Source organism: Pholis gunnellus (assembly GCF_910591455.1).
Source record: "Pholis gunnellus genome assembly, chromosome: 6".
Lineage (NCBI taxonomy): Eukaryota > Metazoa > Chordata > Actinopteri > Perciformes > Pholidae > Pholis > Pholis gunnellus.
This window is the reverse complement of record NC_136532.1, coordinates 27,528,851-27,548,117: the sequence shown is the minus strand read 5'-3', so window position 1 is coordinate 27,548,117 and position 19,267 is coordinate 27,528,851. Positions and strand designations below refer to the sequence as shown.

At 40.4% G+C, this 19,267-nt stretch overlaps 2 protein-coding genes across 3 annotated transcripts; both read left to right on the top strand.

Annotated features, from left to right (window-relative positions):
- The first annotated feature begins 1,202 nt into the window (after positions 1-1,202).
- LOC306697265 (GTPase IMAP family member 8-like) lies at positions 1,203-8,894 on the top strand. Of its 2 annotated transcripts, none has more exons than XM_079161077.1 (4): positions 1,203-1,282; positions 2,080-2,142; positions 4,607-4,666; positions 4,892-8,894. In XM_079161077.1, the coding sequence occupies exons 2-4, from the start codon at positions 2,124-2,126 to the stop codon at positions 7,654-7,656; spliced, it is 2,844 nt and encodes a 947-aa protein (XP_079017203.1). In that variant the 5' UTR covers positions 1,203-1,282; positions 2,080-2,123; the 3' UTR covers positions 7,657-8,894. The 2 variants fall into 2 exon arrangements, with proteins under 2 accessions (XP_079017203.1, XP_079017204.1); XM_079161078.1 differs by lacking the exon at positions 1,203-1,282 and adding an exon at positions 1,618-1,677.
- A 4,404-nt stretch (positions 8,895-13,298) lies between these two features.
- Positions 13,299-17,887, top strand: LOC306697276 (actin, cytoplasmic 1-like). The gene is made up of 9 exons (XM_079161091.1): positions 13,299-13,450; positions 15,069-15,193; positions 15,276-15,404; positions 15,721-15,831; positions 15,954-16,038; positions 16,217-16,378; positions 16,560-16,751; positions 17,054-17,235; positions 17,329-17,887. Exons 2-9 carry the CDS (start codon positions 15,071-15,073, stop codon positions 17,470-17,472), a joined length of 1,128 nt encoding a protein of 375 aa, XP_079017217.1. The 5' UTR covers positions 13,299-13,450; positions 15,069-15,070; the 3' UTR covers positions 17,473-17,887.
- Positions 17,888-19,267: the final 1,380 nt, after the last annotated feature.

Genomic DNA, 19,267 nt, shown 5'->3' with positions numbered 1-19,267 from the left:
CCCAGTGGAACCGATTAAAACCCATTAAAAATGGACGTATTCGCGTATTTAACAGAGGTTGTAACAAATCAACAGAAATTACCGGACACGTTACAGGAGAACAGTAACCATGTTTGGGGTCTACTACTCAGTTCTGCACGGGCTCCACAAGATGGCGCCCGTGTCACATAAATGAAAAACCGGATGTAAACAAACCCCAGTGAGTAAAAGTTAAGTTACATTAATAACAAGCAGGTCAAGTTACTTTTAAATGTAGTCAGTTACTATATTACTATATTACTTTATTACTTGGCAATTTTAAAGAGTTAGTAACGTAATATATTGTATTTCAGAAAAGTATGTATTCTAATGTGAATACTTTTTGGATTACTTCAAAATCAAACATTAAAATAAATCCCCATGTCTGTACCAGCCTACTACATGAAGGACGCTGGTTCTTTTGTGTACATTTTAGTTTGATGTTTTTAATCAAAGGCTGCATGTTCATCTTCCATTTATTAATGTTTTAAAAAGGAATACAAACTCCATTCATTATCATTTAAAAACCCAACATCAACAAAACTGGCAACCTGAGAGGAGCAACAAAGGCTACTTTACAGAGGAACATATTCAGTATTTAGAATTATTAAAATAAAATAACTGTCATAAACGTACATTTAAAGAAACGTAATGAAAATCACAGGTCATACCAGACAGTCCTGTATTGTGTAATGCTGCTATTAAAGCATAAGAGGCTGAGTTGCAGAACAATAATTATTTATTAAACCTGATTAAATCATGTTCTCACCATAAATAATGTTGCACCAAATCTTGAAATTAAGATAGAACTAATTTAAACCTTTTTTTAAACATCAACTTAGTTTTTACTCTAAACATATATTAATTATGTTAAACCAAAACTTTAAAGTCCAAATTAAAATATGATTCAGTATTAACTTTAAACTTGAGGTTTAACTTTTAAAATAGCTGCACACACACACACGGATATACTTTGTATATATACATATATATATATATATATAAAACGTTATTTCGCAGCCCTGCTAACAGGATTGATGGCATGATGGTAAAATATAGTTTAATGGTTAAATATAGCATAGGTATACAACATGAAGTTAACAGTGTAGATGTAATCTGTTGTCTGATCAGAGCAGAATGTTGAAGGATCACATTCCTGAGGTTTCTTCTGGAGGTTTGTTTTTCTCTTCTCTCTGAACCTACCTTCACTTTATATCGTCTGAAACGCGACGGAACATCGGACGGATTTAAACTCAATAAAAAGGTAATTATGACTGATAATCGATCCGTATTGTCGATCAATCGCATGTATTAGTTTATTCTGGATACATTACGTCATTACATGCGCAGGTAGTTTGAGGCGGAAATGCAGGAAATAAACGATACGCAACTAAATGTGTTTAATATTTAGTTTGTTTTTATTCTCAAGTCCGTTTATTAGAGAAATGAGTCTGAAATAAATGTGTCAGACTTTCATCATCTTTGAAGTCGCTGTTTAAGATCATGTAAGTTAAACTGAAGATAAACAGAATGCTGTTACATAATTACAGTAACTTTAACGTGACGTTTAGTTCATGAGAGATAAATGTGTTTGAAACAGAAAGCTGAGCTTTAAGAAACAACACGTCACATTTAAAGATGACTCAGCTGAGTGCGCAGGTGAGTTCAGCTGTTTGAGGCGGAAGTCAATCAACAATATGCAAGAAATACATTTAATATAATATAATATGCATTTTATTATCTTGGTTTTGTTGTCAAGTCTTCATATTTCCCAGAGTTCAATGAGAGAAATCTATGAACATATGATGTTTATATCACTTTATTGTGAAATGTAAAGACGCCATTTTAGATTCCAGTTGAAGTGAAGAACCAGGAAGAGGAGTTCCATAATAATAATCTCAGTTAATTACAATGACGTTTAATACGCTACTGTTGGAGGTAATAACTCAACTAGAAATCTCTTTTGTGAGAACAGAACAAATTACAGCAAAATGTCATCAACATTTTTACCTGATGAAATATGTTAGAAGATGATTTGAATTGTTTTTATTCTTCATTTAGGTTCTTAAGCTGTGAAATGATTCTGTGACGTTCAGAGTGACATAATGACGACTGCAGCACCAGGTGAGTCCAGACACACTCGTCTCTCTCTGTCCACACATGACACACGTAATAAACACACTTCAGATATTATAGTCCTGAGGTTTGTGCCCTGCAGCTGCTCTGATGCTTTTACATGTTCATCTGTTATGTTATTGATATCTCATCAGTACCAGTGCACAGCCAGCACGTTCCCACTGGGGGGGGGGGCAACAAAACAACGAACAGTGAATCTTCTGCCATACACACATTAATTCACTGTTGTCATTAACCCTTTTAAATGTAATTCTTTGTTGTATTACAGAAGACCACAAAATAGTTTGTAAATGTAGCTGGAATGGGACGTTATAATAATATATATACCATTATAATGTACACATATACACATATACACACATATATATGTATGTATTTGTACATGTATGTATATGCAGTATATATATATATTTGTGTATACATGTGTATATACACACATATATATACACAGTATAATACATATATATGTATCAGTGTCCATTAGTGGTGCAACGGATCACAAACCTCACGGATCGGATCATTTTTCGGATCAGCAAAGAAAAGGAGGGGGACAAATATAACTTTGCTTTCCATTTATTAACTAAAATAACTTCAAGAACACTGAAAGCAAATAACTTCGGGCTATAGTCTTACATGAAAACCACAATATTTAAGATATTTATATTCAGAAAGATGAGAATATATCTACATTATCTGGGGAAAGGGGAGCGTCATGTGTGACTCTCACAGAGGGGGCGTGTCTACAGCACCTGTCTGTGTGACTCTCACAGAGGGGGCGTGTCTACAGCACAGAACTTTAAATCTCCGCGTGAGCTGTCTCAGTCTCTTCATAGAGGAACGATCTTCACACTGAAGTGGCGCGTGAGTGGATGTAGCGGCTCAAGTACTTTAACCAGATTTAGAAATCCTTTGTTTTCCAAAGCGGAGAATGTCCTCACGTCTGCAGCAACAAAGACCTCAATAGATGCTGTAATAGCTTCAGCCCGGTCTGATTCTGCACAAACGCTTTCTCAAATGTCGCGTTGATAACTTGTTGTTGTTGTTGTTGTGGTGCCGTGGCCCCCGTCACTGGCAGACCGGGATGGTGTCTCTTCATATGTGTGGACATGTCAGATGTATTGCCGTTGTCGTGTGTCTTTCTCTTTAAACAACACCTACATACCGTAACGGTTTTGTCCACCACCCTCATCCGTCATTATAAGGCTTCTGAAGTTCCTCCGCTCGCCATGACTTTCACCGTGAAATGCTTTTAAGCTGCTCCGTTCACGTGAACACACCACTGCTTTATATCTGTTCACTGCAGCTCTGCATAGACATTTAGAGACGTACCTGAAAAAGTATGAGCGGCAGTAAATGCTTATTTCACACTATGATGATTAAACTGTAAAAAAAAAATGCAATTAATCCACAATTCACATGTGTGCCGAAGCGTGAGGGGTGATCCGTTACACCACTAGTGTCCATTATAAGGAGTTAAGTATAAGTAACTGTATCTATTGTTTCATTTAACTTAATTTTATTACATAATAAGAATAAATAAAATAAAACGATATATACAGTTACTTATGCACAACTCCTTACAATGAGAGACTTTGGTTTGGTGGGAATGACTGTAGGGCAGAAAGTAGTGGAATGATTAATGTGTAAAACCAGCATAACAGTAAGTTCCATGTCCTTTGTATGTGATGGAGGATGAGGGGGGGTTGAGGAGGAAAGGATTTGCTCTGAAGCTGGAGGTGACGCTGTTATTTATAGATTCTGTGATGTCAGGCCATAGCACAGGGAATCCTCTGGGGGGCCTATGGCCCTGAACCAATGAGGCCTCAGTGTTGAGTTTAGACCAAAAGAATCACACCCAGGTGAGATTTAATGTCTTGTGAGGTTTGGTGTGATTCTAACTCAAATCAGGCTGTTGACTTCCCTGTAGGCCGAACTCTAAACTCCCTTTGTTCCAACCACATGGTGAAGTCCCAACACATTTTACAAACAAATTCAAATCTTAGCGTGAAAATGTGGAATAACACAAACACTGATTGGTTACACAACAAAAGTAATAACCTATCAGATAGTTTCTTTGATTGACACTACAGAGTGAGACATTTGTTTTATCGGTAATTAGATAAAAGTAATTATGCCGATAATCGAAAATGCTGAATATTGCACCTGATAATTGACCGATCCCTAATACCACACCAGCTGCATGCCATTTGACAGGGAGTTAAATTAAAGTGTTTGTTGTTGACAGCTGACAGATTCAAAGCACAAAATAATTTTCTCTTTGGTGTTAAAACCAAATTTTAAGCTTATTCAATTTCGAGATTAGATCACCCAATCTGAAATTTATTTTGACCTAAAACATGTTAAAACACATATCAAAATAAAAATAGTAAATAACAGTGTCTCTTTGATTAAAGACAACATGTGAATGAATCAACGTTCTGTATTCTTACAGTCTCAGATGATCTGCAGCCTGTGAAGAGAAGCAGCAGCTATGAACTCCTGCCTCCTAACAGTGAGTTAAACTGAACTGAGTCAGAAACATTCTTGTGTTCATTATAATCTGATTACAGTGTTTTCAGGCGATGGGTCACTGGTTCATGTTCAAGATTCAAGATGACAACAGCTGACACGTTCACTATAGTCCACCTTTAAACATTCTAGTCTCATTGTTTTCATTTTGGTTCAAGTCTTGAATTTGAAAAGTAGTCTTTTTACTAATCCAGTGTTTTCTTCTCAGTGTCTGAGCTGAGGGTTGTTCTGCTGGGGAACAGCTGGTCTGAGAGGAGTTCAGTGGGGAACTTCATCCTGAGAGAGACTAAGTTCAACACTGAGGAAGAACCAGATCAATGTCTGAGAGTCAGTGGACGGTTAAAGGAGAAACAGATAGTTCTGATCAACACTCCAGATCTGCTGCACCCCAACATCTCTGAAGACAAACTAAGACAACATGTAGAACACTGTGTGAGTCTCTCTGGTCCTGGACCTCATGTGTTCCTGCTGGTTCTACAGCCTGAAGACTTCACTGAGGAACTCAAAGTGAAGCTCTGCAGAGTCCTGAAACTCTTCAGTGATCAATCATTTGATCGTTCATTGATACTGATATCAACATCTAGAGAGGAGAGTTCAGCTTTCATGGACAAAGACCAGCCTTTAAAAGACCTGATCAGAAGGTGTAGATACAGATACCTGAACCAGAAGAACCTTGAACTTCCAGAGCTGTTAACACGTTTGGGTCAAACTGCAAAGGAGAACAATGGAGAGCTTGTGAGATGTGATGTATTTGAGGATGAGGGTTTGATCATGACACCAAAGTCTGACCACATGAAACCATCTTTAAACCTGGTTCTGTGTGGGAGGACAGGAGCAGGGAAGACTTCAGCAGCCAAGGCCATTTTAGGTCAGACAGAGCTTCATCCAGTCTCCAACTCATCAGAGTGTGTTAAACATCAGGGAGAGGTGTGTGGTCGTTGGGTTTCTCTGGTGGAGCTGCCTGCCTTGTATGGAAAACCTCAGGAGGCAGTGATGGAGGAATCACTCAGGTGTATCTCCCTCTGTGGTCCTGAGGGCGTCCATGTCTTCATCCTGGTCCTACCTGTGGGTCCCCTCACTGATGAAGACAAGGGAGAGTTAGAGACCATCAAGAACACATTCAGCTCTCCAGTCAATGACTTCACCATGATTCTGTTCACTGTGGAGTCAGATCCTAAAGCTCAAGAAGTTGTTAAGTTTGTGAAAAAAGATAACGGCATCCAGGAGCTCTGTCAGAGCTGTGGAGGAAGATATGATGTTCTCAACATCAAGGACCAGCAGCAGATCCCAGAGCTGATGGATTCTGTGGAAAAGATGAGAGTTGAAGGATCCAGATGCTTCACAATGGAGATGTTCACCAAGGCTCAGATGGAGAAGGTTTCAAGACTTGAAGCTGAACTGCAGGATGTGAAACAGAAGACAGAGGTGAGAGGTGATGATGAACATCAGGGTAAAGAGTGTCTCAGGATGGTGCTGATCGGCCGGACTGGCAATGGAAAGAGTGCAACAGGAAACACCATTCTGGGTGAAGAACATTTTGAATCCAGACCCAGCTCAAAGTCACTGACCAAGTTTTGCAAGAAAGCAACAGGAGAGATTGATGGACGACCTGTCGTCATAGTCGACACCCCCGGCTTGTTCGACACGACTGTGTCTAATAATGACGTTCAAGAGGAGCTTGTGAAATGCGTCAGCATGTTGTCTCCTGGACCTCATGTGTTCTTACTGGTGCTACAGATCTGCCGCTTTACACAAGAGGAGAAAGAGTCTGTGGAGCTGATTAAGAAATGTTTTGGCAAGAATTCAGGAGATTTAATCGTCATTATATTCACCAGAGGAGATGAACTGAAAAATACAACAATTGAGCGTTACATAGAAGAAGACTGTGATGACTTTTTGAAAAAACTAATAAATGACTGTGGAGGAAGATACCAGGTCTTCAATAACAAAAATCAAACAGATCGCACACAAGTCAGAGATTTGATGAAGAAGACATACCGTATGATGAAGGTGAATGGAGGCAACTGCTACACCTCAGAGATGTTCCAAGAGGCCGAAGCAGCAATACAGAAGGAAGTGGAGAGAATCCTGAAGGAGAAAGAAGAAGAAATGCAGAGACAGAAGGAGGAGCTTCAAAGAAAACATGAAGAAGAAATGGAAGCAGTGAAGAGAAGAATGAAACAACAGAAAGAAGACATTGAACAAGAGAGAGCCAAACAACTTAAAGAAATGGAAGAAAACATCAACAAGGAGCGAGAGGAGAGAAGGAAAGAACAGGAGATGAGAGAAGAGGAGGACAGGAAGAGGAAAAGGCAGGAGGAAAATCAACAACAAGAGTGGGAAGAAAAGCTTGAAGCTCTGGAGAAAAAAATAAAGTCAGAATCAAAAGAAAAGGAAACCATTGACAGAGAGTTGGAGCAGAGCAGAGAGGAGATGAGAAAACAACAAGAAGACTGGGAGAAGGAAAGAAAAGAATGGTGGAAGAAACGAAATCAAGAGAACAAACAGAAACAAACTAAACTTACAAAGCTCCAAGAAGAATACGACCAAGAAAGAGAAAAACATGAAATCAAAAGAAAAGAAGAAGATCAAACCAGAAGACAACAGGAGAAGAAGGAGAGAAAACAATTAGAGGAAACCTACAAGAAGGACCTGGAGGAAATGAAGAAGAAATATGAAGAGGAGGCCAGAAAACAAGCTGAAGAGTTCAATGAGTTCAGACAGAAATACACCAAAGACTTCACAGCGCTGGTGGAGAAGCACATGGAGGAAATACAGGAACTGAAGAAAAGGCAAGAGAGACAAATGCAGGAGACAGAAGAGAGGCAAGAAAAACAGTACGATCTGTTAAAAGACCTCTCCAGTCACAAAGAAAAACATCAAAAAGAACAAATGGAGGACATGAAGAAAAAACAAGAAGAAGAAATAAATGAACTAAAAGAGAAATACAAAGAAAAATGTTTCATCCTGTGATCACCCACTGATTAATAATCAGTATGATGTTAGCAGATGGAACCTCAGTTGAACATTGAAGGAACAACAGTTCTATTATTTTGACTTTTGTAAATATTTTTATATTTTGTAGTTTTCTGGAAAGTCACACTTTGTTATTTTTTTGGTCCACAAAAGGTGTCTGACCATTACTGTAGCTAATTAACGTTTGTTTTGCGTTTTTACGTTGCATTGTCGCGTTGCGTTGGTATGCTGGGTTGTTACGTTGTCTCGTTGTCACGATGTGCAGTTGCATTACATTGTTGCGCTGAGTTGTTGCGCTGAGTTGTTGCGCTACCTTGTTGCACTACCTTGATGCGTTACATTTTACTTTACGTTGTTATGTTACATTGTTATGTTATATTGTTATGTTATATTATGTTACATTTTTATGTTACGTTATTATTTGAACACAAACCATGATCATTTTTCTAACCTTAACCAAGTATTTTTGTTATCTCAACCTAACTAATCGTCTCACAATGTTAACCATGTAACCATTGGGGGTGACCGTGGCTCACTGGGTAGAGAGGGTTGTAACGGACAGCGGTTCGATCCTTGGCTGCTACATGTCCTGTGTCCCTGAGCAAGACACTGAACCCCTAACTGCTCCCCGGGGCAGCCCACTGCTCCCTATATACTAGGGATGGGACGTCAAGGTTTTAGCTTTTGGTCAGAGTAGCTGACGTAGTGCAACGAACGACTGTTATTGAAAGTTACGTTGTATAATAACAAGTAAAACAAGCGAGAACGTCCACTTAACGCGGGTAAGAGGTTCAAACTAACACAGGACTTCCAGGAGACCACTGTTCTTGTGTGAAATCAAAATGTTGACTTCCCACTTATTACGCAACGTTGTTACGCTTATTAATTAACGTTATTGTAAAGTACGCCAAGGGCGGTTGTCATTTTTTTAAGATGTTACTTTGTTACGTTATTTTGTTAAGTACCTTTGTTAAGTTACGTTGGTATATTGGGTTGTTACATTGTCTTGTTGTGATGTTACGATGTCACGTTACAAAATCATCTGTAAAGAAGATGTTGAGTCTTTGACCAGTGTGTATTAAACGGGTAAAGAGAATCCTCTGTGATCCATCCTGGATTCTGAACTCTCATTTCGATTTGGTTATGGTTTTATTTTCTTAATTCTTTACCGTCTCATGTAAAACACTTTGAGTTGTTGTTGAAAGACGATATCAAAATAAACTTTCCTTTTGACATTTGTGATTTTGTGTGAAATACCTCAACAACTACTGGATGGATTGTGATGAAATGTTTTTCATCATTCAGGATGAACTGTAATAACTTTATTGATCCTCTGACTCCATCATCAGGTCAACATGTTAATGTGTCCAATGACCAAATATCTGCAGAACTAAAGACATTCAATCAGCCTCAGATAAGCTCTGTTTACTGATTTAAGCTAACGTTAGCATGCTAACACGCTAAGCTAAGATAGGTAACGTAGTAAACATTATACCTGCTAAACATCAGCATGTTAGCATTTATTTTATTTAAGTATTGCTATAAAGATGTAAGAAAGAATTAACTCATAAATTGTAGAACTTTCTATTAAATACAAACCGATGAAACTTTCAAAAACGTAATACCAAGAAATGATTAATTTAAGTGTTTCTCAGCTAACGACCTATTTGAAGATATAATGTTAATATTGCATAAAGAGTGTTTTATGCGTTTGTCTCCAGCAGCAGAGCTGTGAGTGCAGACACACTGACTTCCTGTAGACTCTGAGATACGATGCTGTTCTCCAGAAGAGGACACCAGAGAGGAGCTGCTGAGCCCAACACTTCTACTGTACACCGTCTCTTTACTTTACATTATACTTAATATTATACTTAATACTTTACATTAAAGTACACGCAGAGTATCAGCATCTAAATATACTCACGGTACAAGTACTCGTGCACAATAATATGTATTATTTTATTGTATTAGTTTCAGCTCATTATCATGTAAATCAGCTTGTGGAGACCTGAAACCTGCTTTTAATCTCTCTGCATTAGCACAAAACAAAGCTGAAACTGACAGACACAGTTGAAAGTGATGGGACCATCATCTCCGTGCTGCAGCTTTCAAGTCTCTGCACGCTGACGTGAGCAGATTCCCATCCAGCTCCCGTGTTCACACCTTGTTTGGTCTTTGTTGTGTTGTTGCATGTTAATCAGAGTCAGACCGTCGCTCCTCCTGGAACAGGCCTGAACCAGCCGGAAAATGTGGACAATGTGGGCTCTGCCCGACTCCGGGGCGAAGATCTAAGGTCAGGGCTTTAAAACCAGCATGCTGAGACAAATCACACACTTGTGGAGAAGGACTTTCCTCCAACGTGTGGAGCAGTATTCTAATTAAGAATTTACTTTGAGGTATTTTAAATAATGTACTTTTTAGTGACTCCAAATCCCTCAAATAATACTTGGACTCTGTGTACTACGGTACAATACTCCAAGTATTATTATGAGCGATTGGTTCAATTAGTATATAAATGATGTTATTGTTTTAATATCAGGGAATCATTCTTATTTCACAGCAGCTCAGCAGGAGTAACTTCAGCTGTCAGATAAACGGATCATGGAATAAAAAGCACAACATATACATCAGAGTAGAAAAAATAAATACTAGTACTACTTAATACTTAAGACTGTGTATCTTTGATGCATCTTTTTATCAGCTTATTGTTTCTTGTGTGAGTGAAACTAGAACCTGCAGAGTCTCTTCTATCTGCATCCTTCAGGTAAATGTCGTGTGGACCTGATGGACTGCAGCAGGTGTCACGTGGTGCAGCTGCAGTTAAATCCATAAAAGGAAACTTTAAACACATTCACATGTAAAACTCGAAGAGCAAAAGAAGAATGACCAGCAACAGTTTAGACTGGCTTTAAATGATTCCTGTACAGTATGTTCATGGTTTATAACTATATATTATTTGAACACACACCTGCGTCCTTCAGGTGGATTTAAAGGTTCAGTGAAGGTCGGTGAATCTAACGCCCCTCCGCAGCAGCAGGTTTGTCTTTTGATGGATCTAAAGCTGCAGTCGAGTCCTTACAAGGACAAAATGGGAAGACGCTTTGAGCTGATGTGCAGGGGGGCGTGGTCACACCTGGCCCTGACCCCGCCCCCCTGATATCTGAGTAGACTCAGGTAACAGCTGAAGCCCTGCGTTGGGTTTGGCCGAGCTCGAAGTTAAAAGTCCTAAAAAGGAACTTGATTGCTTAGAAGGACATTTATCCAGAGAAAGAGAAGCGTCGGAGAGGCTGCAACGGAACAAGTCTCTGCAGGTTCAGGGTGTGGACACAATACCTCGAACACCTCTGCAATGCAAAGACATGCAAGACTGTTGTTGAGTGTCGCTGCAGTGGAAACATTATAAAGCTGCAGAGCATGAATAGATAGGGGTATAGAAACAATCGATCATCATTATTAAGTAATAAATAAGTACTGGAGCAGTGAAGGAAATAGGAAACGAAAAGGAGAGTTAGACGAAGAAGAACAGGAGATCTCAGAGGTACATAGTGTACTTTATACTGTACTACATCTCAGAGGTACATAGTGTACTTTATACTGTACTACATCTCAGAGGTACATATTGTACTTTTAATGTACTACATCTCAGAGGTACATAGTGTACTTTATACTGTACTACATCTCAGAGGTACATATTGTACTTTTAATGTACTACATCTCAGAGGTACATAGTGTACTTTATACTGTACTACATCTCAGAGGTACATATTGTACTTTTGACTGAAACTCACTAGATCCCAAACAAGCTATAATTCAGATGAATGTGTGAAATGATTGACTAGACATCAGGAATGTTTCAGTCAGCAAGAGATCAGATATTGAAATGAGGCGAACTTGACTGGACCCTGATTTGCAGGATTTACTCGCAGCTTGAAGCCAAAAACCCCCAAACATTCACACAGTTTCTTGTTTTTAATCTTCTGCTTCAACATCAGACACAAACAGACTCCACAGCTGTGGATCCTCTTCATGAGTCCAACCAACACCAGAGCATTGAGATGAGGAACTTTATGCAAACGTTAAATGTGCTTTTACAATGAACTCATTAGGTTCATTTGTGGGAACTTCTGAGAACTCGTAACTTTACAAATAAAATGTTGAAGATTTAATATAAATATAACATTTGAAGTCTGAAATGCTGGAAATTACAAAAGTTAACTTGAGTTTCTTTAGATTTGGAGCTTTTGATAATTAATATCACAGTATTACATTGTGTACAGTACACAAGTACTGCACTTCAGGACTTTAAGGTACTTGAAATGTACTTGAGTATTTCTCTACTTTCTACTTCTCCTCCACTACACCTCAGAGAGAAATATTGTTCTTTTTGCGTCACTACATTTTTCTGAATACTTTAGTTACTTTGCAGATTGAGATTAATGATGCAACAAATACATTGAGACATTATGTATACGAGTGAAACGGTGTTGATCCCCAGAGGAAGCAGCAGTACAATCATTACAATCACCTTTAGCTGCAACATGGAAGTGATGAACACATCAACGCATCAGTTATTATAATTCATTTATATAATACATATTCTACATGATGAGTAAAGTTTCAAATCTATGACTATGAGCACTTCTGCTCTGTGGTATTAGTACTTTTAGTAAATCTGAGTACTTCTTCCACTTCTGGAGACAACAAATGTTTGAAAGAAACTTCTAAAATCTCAAGTTTATTTTGTATTTATTTAAAGTGAACGTGAGGCCCCAGAGCTCCTGGTTCAATGTGTGCGACTGGTTTGTGAGGATTAAATAGTGAGGAGAAGCCCCGCCCCTTCTGGTGTCCCCCATGGGACAGCAGCCAAAAGAGAGAAACAAATAACTGATCTGTTAGGAATTGTGCCGTGAATTACACGTATGATGTTTGTATATTCAAAAGATCATTTTGCGATGTTTATTTCTGCTTAAAAAAAAAAACGTAAACCAGAAATCAATCCATCGACTAATGTTATGATTAATAATGTTTGTCTAGTGTTCACTACCTGCTCAGGTACTCTGTTCACTACCTGCTCAGGTACTCTGTGTACTACCTGCTCAGGTACTCTGTTCACTACCTGCTCAGGTACTCTGTGTACTACCTGCTCAGGTACTCTGTTCACTACCTGCTCAGGTACTCTGTGTACTACCTGCTCAGGTACTCTGTATACTACCTGCTCAGGTACTCAGAGACGTATTAATCTAAAATGAGTCTGAACTAATCTCTGATCTTCATCAATGCAAAGAGCTCTCTGCAGAAATAAAAACTATTTCAAACTTATTAGTTTGACTCAAACATTTTGTGCAGGTTTCCTCTCCCAGCAGCAGAAGATATTTGTGCACAAACAAGTGTTAATAAAGTTTAGAGTGAAGTCTTCACCTCCACAGATACATGTTGAGCATCTACTCACTGTTCCGGTCCGACGGGCCAATCACAGACCTGCCTGCTGCGGAGGAATCCACGATCTCAGTAGAAACCCTGAGGGCCTTTTCTCTTTTAACACACACGCACCCGTCCTGACGGATGCCTTCTCCAGCCAATCAGGACACGTGCTGAGACAATCTGAGGAATCCTGCTCACCTGGACCAATGAGAGCGCGAGCTGAGGGAACGTTACCTTATATGGAGAACGCGCGGAGTCCCGCCAGCGCGGATAAAACAGGTGCGGGTTGTGTCCGAAGTAGCATCGACCGATCACAGCTGGGGCAGATCCAGAAACAGCTTTACTCCTCACCGAAGACTCACCTGCACAGGTAAGAACCACCGCTGCTGCTTCTGACGGGTTCTATCAGAACTATGTCTGAACTGAACTGCTACAGTAGAGTTTAATTCAAGGTTTATTGATCCGACTGTTTAACCTGAATCTCTAAAGGTGTGTGACAGACAGCTGATCACAGAAATGACGTTTTAATTAAACGCCTTTTTTTTTTTAACCCTTATAGATTTATGTCTGAGTTTAATTTGTTCTGGTAAACGTTTTAAACAGCAGGTTAGTTTCTCTTTAAGATGAAGAGAAATGGTCTCATTTAATTCACAGATCACAACACATGTTTAAGTTATTTTTCAGTGTTTTAAACAAAAAACAACGCTCTGAAGTCTTTCAGGGTTAAAATACTGCGAGTGTTTCTCTAATAAGGTATCATGTCACACAAATGGGCGTAGTTCTTAAAGGGTTAAATCTAATCTGATATTAGCTGTCAGTGACAATATCTTTATTATGTAGTGTGAGGAAACAATCAGCGTTTCCCACCAGATATGAACCTTTAAAATGCATCTCTAGTGGAGACTTGAATATATCAGCAGCTGGTGTAATATAATCAATAACACAAATGATCTCAGTGAAGCCACTTTGTGGTTTAAATGTTAATGTCAAACTATCTAGTGTTGGAGTTTAACTGTTTCAGTGACTGTGTGGTGGTGGGGGGGGGGGGGGGGGGGGGTCCAGGTCCTGAGGGGAGGGCGGCTCCGTTCGGCATCAAACACTTGGTGTTGCAGACCCTCACACAAATGACCAAAACTTTATTAATGCTCGGTAACAAACCGGACGCTGTAGTGAAACTTGACTCGTCTCACACAAGGTGACTAACGAGGCTGCTGTTGAAATATAAAGACATTAAAATGCATCTGAAATAGTGTGTAGAGTTCAAAATGTAATTTCTACATTCATGAATCAATCATTATAATGAGAAACTGATTCCACTGGTGCACTATGGGTCAACAAGCTACAGATTGACATGCATTAGTAATCTAACATGTCATGTTTACTTTAAACACAAATTATGTTCTTTAACGACTTGATCTGAAAGATCCTCGGCTCACGGTCGGCCATGTTTGAAGGTGTGGCTCCTCTGTAGGCGATTGGCTTCCACACATCCTGTCATGAGTTCGTGCCTCTGGGTGGAGTCTGGTGACGTCAGTCAGAGACCTGTAGAGCGTAAACCCTTCGGCTGGTCAGGTGTCCTGAACGGGTCACCAGTTGATCAGGTTGGACGACTTGAAGCGCCACGCCCGACAAACTGTCACAGGGAGGGAAATGAACATCGAGAGAAAGCGGAACATTCAAAGTGAATCCTCGCATTACAGAGTGTTTGTCCTCATTAAGCTGTTGCATCACTCAGGTGAACATCAGGTGAATGATGACGTCACCGCCTCACTTCTGACACATTTTCTTAATGCAGTCAAACTTCTCATCTTATTTAGTTTACATAGTAATTTAGCTTATTGTATTCAGTGTTTAAAAACATTTAGCTGGAAGAAAATGATAAGGGACATGATTTTATTCATTTACAGGTTAATAACATAATACTAGGTGATTGATGGTGTCACTGTAGAAGAATAACCCGTATGTTTTATATAAATGTTTCCTTTCAGAAATGGATGACGATATTGCTGCCCTGGTTGTGGACAATGGCTCCGGCATGTGCAAAGCCGGGTTCGCCGGTGACGACGCCCCCCGCGCCGTCTTCCCCTCCATCGTCGGTCGCCCCAGACATCAGGTACGATTTGATGAAGACTCTAAAATCTCCCCAGCAGGTAAATGCAGTGAACACGTGATGGTAAAGGTGTGTTTGTGTGCAGGGTGTGATGGTGGGAATGGGACAGAAGGACAGCTACGTGGGAGACGAAGCCCAGAGCAAGAGAGGCATCCTGACCCTGAAGTACCCCATCGAGCACGGCATCGTCACCAACTGGGACGACATGGAGAAGGTAAAGACCTCCACCTCCTGTTGCTCACCTGAGTTTACACACCTGGAGCTCAGGTCATCTATGACGGTCACAGCTCTCAGGCTGGACACCATCAGTGCTGCTGTTCAAGCCCCAAGAAGAAAACATGTCAACATAGTCATTTCATATCAAATGTCATGTAGTCATAATTTAGTTCAGGATTTCAAAACTTAATTTGACAAATTATTTAAGCTCAAGGTGAAAAGCTGCCTCCAGCCTCACCTGACTCGTCCACATGTATTTAAACTCTTCACCTGAACATCCAGCTGTCAAAACTAACATCTGTCCCGTCCTGCAGATCTGGCATCACACCTTCTACAACGAGCTCCGTGTTGCACCTGAGGAGCATCCGGTCCTGCTGACCGAAGCTCCACTCAACCCCAAAGCCAACAGGGAGAAGATGACACAGGTGTGTTCACGCTTTGCTCAGCATCAGTGTGAACTCTGATCGTATTCTGAGACCCGTATTAGAACGAGCTCCAGCGGGTTTTTGTTTGATCTTCAGTGACACTTTCTTTCTCTTTGGTACAGATCATGTTCGAGACCTTCAACTGTCCGGCCATGTATGTGGCCATCCAGGCCGTCCTGTCTCTGTACGCCTCCGGTCGTACCACAGGTGAGAACTCATGACTGAAGACATTTCTCTAAACTGGAACATCATTTAATATTTAATTGTCAGAATTAAGAGTTCCTGCTAAAGAAATGGACTCGTATCACAAGTACCCGAAATGTTGGGTTTTGTCTGAACTTTCAGCGTTTCACCTCTTTGTAACCGGGTGTTTTCTGTCTTGCAGGTATTGTGATGGACTCTGGTGATGGCGTCAGCCACACCGTGCCAATCTACGAGGGTTACGCTCTTCCTCACGCCATCCTCCGTCTGGATCTGGCTGGCAGAGATCTGACCGACTATCTGATGAAGATCCTCACTGAGAGAGGCTACAGCTTCACCACCACTGGTACGAGTTTCACCTCCTAAAGCCAGCAGCATCGGCCCAACTTAGACCCTGGAGCTCCTCACAACTTAAACACAAAGTGACCTCAGAAGAACTGAAGCTCCTGAATGTCTGCTGGTTTTTCTACTTTCTGATTTGAATTCTTGTCCATTTTATAACTAATAATTCCACTCTTGAATTGCAGCCGAGCGTGAGATCGTGCGAGACATTAAGGAGAAGCTGTGCTACGTGGCTCTGGACTTTGAGCAGGAGATGCAGACGGCTTCCTCCTCTTCCTCCCTGGAGAAGAGCTACGAGCTTCCTGACGGACAGGTCATCACCATCGGCAACGAGAGGTTCCGCTGCCCCGAGGCGCTGTTCCAGCCTTCGTTCCTCGGTGGGTAACGACTCTCAACACCGACCGGAGACGATGATATCAAAGCAGTCTGGTCTCGCATCATCTCTCTGATAGTGCTTCTTTGAGTTCTTGGGCAATCCACAGGGATGATCTAGCTTTTATTTGCAGTTTCTGTTGAGGCAAATTCTGTAAAGATTTACAAGATCCATCAAACACCAGTCAACTCTCTGTAGGCTCAGTCTAAAGACGATCGCTCTATTAAAGATCTTGTACAGAGTTTCTGAGCACAGGTGTCATAGTGGTGTTTCAAACACTAAATCTCTGGTTGCCTCTGTGTTCAGGAATGGAGTCCGCTGGCATCCACGAAACGACCTACAACAGCATTATGAAGTGCGACGTGGACATCCGTAAGGACCTGTACGCCAACACCGTGCTGTCCGGTGGCACCACCATGTACCCCGGCATCGCTGACCGCATGCAGAAGGAGATCACCGCCCTGGCCCCACCCACCATGAAAATCAAGGTACAGTTTCTTTTATATAGATTTCCTTTTTTATGCAGAAAAAATTGGACGACTTGATGGCTGATCTTACCCATTTTCTCTCCTCACCTCCAGATCGTCGCTCCCCCAGAGAGGAAGTACTCCGTCTGGATCGGCGGCTCCATCCTGGCCTCCCTCTCCACCTTCCAGCAGATGTGGATCAGCAAGCAGGAGTACGACGAGTCCGGCCCCGCCATTGTCCACCGCAAGTGCTTCTAGAAAGCTCCACATGGTCCCATCTCCTCTGCCCCGGCGGGGAAGTTGACATGCTTTACAATGTTTCGTCCAACTAGAACGGTCTCCGGGTTGTCTTGGTGTGAACAGACTAAAAGATACGAGATGCCACACAGAAGATGACTCGAGCGTCTGTTTACATTTGGTCAAGTCGCTGAACCTCAGACGAACCATTTCTGAACGTGTTCCTCTAACTCTGCTCACAGCCTTCACACCTTCTGGTGATACAACAAACAGTATTATCACTTCACATCTCTTTCTACCTCTAACAATAGATTGTACATCAATATTCTGCTTTTCTCCTAACCCACTCTGTCCACTGACTGTCAGAGTTGAGCTGTTTGAATGTTCCACAGGAGTGTTCACTGATCAATAAAATGCCAACATTTGATGTTTACAACTTCTCTAATGTCGTCATTTATTGCTTGAGTTTCAGAAACTTGTAAATGTTGTTTCATTGAGTTCCTGATTCACTATAGATTCTTTACATTAAAGCACATAATCATGGTTTTCACACACGGGACATGTCCCCTTCATTTTTACACCTTCAGGTTTGTGGATAGTTTATAGATTTTACTTTACAATTCTACATTTTCCAAATGCAGTACAGAAGATGTTTCTTCACTAAATTGTCTAAACATACTCTAATAGATATTTAAATACTTTTAGAAATGGTCCTGAACGGGGTGTCGTGGTGCCAAGAAGTCGAAGATGTTATCTGCAACATCCCTTAAACTATCCAAAAAACTTAAGGCAAATATTCGATAAGACAAATTCAATACATTCATGACATGTCTAACGTTACATTTGTAAGGCCCAAACAAGTTCTTATCTTCAGGAAAACCATTTTGTCATGAACTCTGTCCTCAAACCAGACTGAAGATGCAAACACAATAAGGGCCGACTTAAACTACTGCGTGGTCTAAAGTCCAACTCCACTTTAACAAATTGGTGCAAAAAGTAAGGGGCAAAGGAGTTTTATGAATTAAGTTTGTTTTTGTGTGTAAGTCTATTCCCTTTAAAAGCCAGGTGCACCTGGTGCATTACTAATTGTCAAATTCTGCAAATTGGAAATGTGGGGGGGTTTTTCTGCAGTATTTTTTTTTAAAGGCTAAATGCCAACATATGGATTGAAACTCCATTGAGAATTGTGGATAAGATTACTCATTTCTAATTATACAAACAAGTGTAGCATCCCAATGTTTACCTGCAACTGTGCAGAAATATGGAGATTTAAACAATATATAGAAGTGTATATAGCTGTGCAGTATTTAAATGTTGACTTAGAATTTGAATGTCAAAGTTATGAATGAAGCTTCAAAGCTTCCAACTTTTCAGTACAGCCCCAGAATATTAGTTTCATATTCTGTTTACTGATGAAGAGGAAACTGTTTATTTCATTTATTACATTCTATTCTAATTCCATCACCTGAATAATCTACCACAAAACCGATCCATAGAAAAATATAGTTGGTCTTTGTTTGGTGAAAAAACACATTTAATGAGCCAAGAAGGTTTTAAGTGAATGTCTTCAACTAACTTGTCTGTTCAGGCCTTTGTCTTCCTCTTCATCACCATGATCTGCTTTGCATTTGTCTGAGTGAAACTGTAAAGCTGCACAATGTGACCTCAGCATGCAGCGACATCAGTGACCCGGCTGCCCTCACAAACGGGAACCACAATCCTGAAGTCAGCCAAACACGACGTCCACATTCTGACGCTGCTTCAGAGACAATCGGGCTGAAGCCGAGTGACCGGTAATAACTCAAAGAATGAAAAA